Raw genomic sequence first — 2,186 nt, 5'->3', positions numbered from 1 at the left:
CTCCGGGCTAGACCGCGGATGGTACGTTCCGCACGTGAGCTGGGTGCTGGTCTGGCCGGCGACGCGCGTGCCCTGTGGCCAAACACTGCCCGGAGTGAGAGCAAACTACCAGCGCTGAGGGGCCGGCGGGAGTGTGGGTTCGTGTGTATGCGTCTGTGTGCAGGAGAGCGAGCGCGGTGGTAGGGGGACCAACTGCTTCACACTTTCAACACTGCACTGAAGAGGGAGAGCGAGAGACTGGAGACGCACAGATCCCCCCAAGATCTCTCAAAGCTACCGTCCCACAGATTATAGAACAGGACCCCCCAAAAAACGAAACAGAGGAAAACGGACAGCGGTTGGACATGGACGAAGGAATTCCTCATTTGCAAGAGAGACAGTTACTGGAACATAGAGATTTTATAGGGTAAGGTGCACGCACCCTTGCGAATATCTGTCTGGGCTTCAGTTTGATTTTTTTTTTTTCTTCTCAAAGTGGTATGGAGCGGGCGAGGGCAGAGCCCCTCCCGAATGGGTGCCTGATGCTGATTTCTGTTTTGCAGCCTGGACTATTCCTCTTTGTATATGTGTAAACCCAAAAGGAGCATGAAGCGAGACGATAGCAAGGTAAGAGTAAGTTTCCGATGTTCCCTGTAACCTGCCTGGATAGTTAATTAGGGCCATTGATTTCACAGCGAAGCTCTGCCAGCAAATATATTCCAGCCCTTGAGCTTCCCCAACTGTGAATTTTAAGTGGTTTGCTGGATACTCTCAGGGGGAGATTAAACATCATACCTGAATTTAAATTTCATTTCAGAACAGTCCAGGGGAAAGAGGTTTCCTGGGCATAGTTTATCACACAGTGTGTGTTTTGGGTGGTGGGGGATATTGTTATATCCAGTAAGCGAATGTTTATCTTAGTGTTTTCTCTCTTCCATGACTCTCACATATTAAGGATACCTATAAATTACCGCATAGATTGATAGAAAAGAAAAGAAGAGACCGGATTAATGAATGCATTGCTCAGCTGAAAGATTTACTGCCTGAACATCTGAAGTTGACAGTAAGATGCACATTTTCCTTCTTTGCTGCTCTCCAAGGGCTTGTTAATAGCCTGGTACTTACTACTCCCAGAGATATAAGAATAAATGTAAATATCAGATGCCTTACAAGTTATGCTATAGTGTAGAGTTTCCCACAAACTCAGGAGTAGGTGCTCATAACTGAAGGGGGAAAAATCATGTAGAACCTATCTTGTGGAAAGCGCAAGAAGTATAGGAATAGTGTTTGCTTAAGTCGCCGTGCTGAATGGAGAGCCAATCAAGCCAAATGTGTGTTTTTAAGTAACCAAGTGCCCCATTCTCTTTTGCACCAATGCAGACGCTGGGGCATCTGGAGAAAGCGGTAGTCTTGGAATTAACTTTGAAACACTTAAAAGCTTTAACAGCCTTAACCGAGCAGCAGCATCAGAAGATAATTGCTTTACAGAATGGTAAGTCAGTCCAGGGAGGCCAATCCACCCTGATGAAGCCGGGCAGCCCACAGAGGAGCAGTGTTAGGACTCATTCCCCACCCCCACCTCCTTCCGCGGGCCCACGAGCTCACTCTCATTTGTGAAATTGCTTAGACTTTCCCTTCATTGGAAAGTGCCCATTTCCTGAAGCATCCTAGAGGCTTTCAGCAGAACTCAGAGGAATAAAAAAAAAAATTTTTTTTTAAGTGGCGGTTGCACCCTCTCCACTTGGGTTTTTCAGCTGGGAGTAGAGCGCCCCCCTGCTCCCCACCCCCGCCACCGCCTCCCCCCTCCTCTGCAACCGGTGGATTATATCACTGGAATACAGAGGAAAAACCAAGATCACTTTAGTCAGTGCAGGGCCCACGTGATAAGCAGATGTTTTAACGTCGGTGTTTTTTCTTCTTGCCTCCATTCCTCTGTCCCCTACCCCACCCCCTCCTCATCCTAGGGGAGCGATCTCTGAAATCGCCCATTCAGTCCGACTTGGACGCGTTCCACTCGGGATTTCAAACATGCGCCAAAGAAGTCTTGCAATACCTCTCCCGGTTTGAGAGCTGGACGCCCAGGGAGCCGCGGTGCGTCCAGCTGATCAACCACTTGCACGCCGTGGCCACCCAGTTCTTGCCCACCCCCCAGCTGTTGACTCCACAGGTCCCCCTGAGCCAAGGCACCGGGGCGTCCTCGGCCGCCG

The 2,186-nt window shown here is 49.5% G+C and overlaps 1 protein-coding gene across 1 annotated transcript in view; it reads left to right on the top strand.

Annotated features, from left to right (window-relative positions):
• The first annotated feature begins 15 nt into the window (after nucleotides 1–15).
• BHLHE41 (basic helix-loop-helix family, member e41) overlaps nucleotides 16–2,186 on the top strand; it is a 6,824-nt gene continuing 4,653 nt past the window's right edge. The window contains exons 1-5 of the mRNA XM_014544238.1: nucleotides 16–406; nucleotides 543–606; nucleotides 935–1,042; nucleotides 1,360–1,471; nucleotides 1,944–2,182. Of these exons, the coding sequence (XP_014399724.1) occupies nucleotides 345–406; nucleotides 543–606; nucleotides 935–1,042; nucleotides 1,360–1,471; nucleotides 1,944–2,182 (585 nt within the window). The 5' untranslated portion in view covers nucleotides 16–344. The remainder of the gene's footprint in view (nucleotides 407–542; nucleotides 607–934; nucleotides 1,043–1,359; nucleotides 1,472–1,943; nucleotides 2,183–2,186) is intronic.

The sequence above is a fragment of the Myotis brandtii genome, unplaced genomic scaffold (assembly GCF_000412655.1).
Source record: "Myotis brandtii unplaced genomic scaffold, ASM41265v1 scaffold358, whole genome shotgun sequence".
NCBI classification, from domain to species: Eukaryota; Metazoa; Chordata; class Mammalia; order Chiroptera; family Vespertilionidae; genus Myotis; species Myotis brandtii.
Note: the sequence above shows the minus strand (reverse complement) of the source record. Positions and strands in the feature narration are given on the sequence as shown.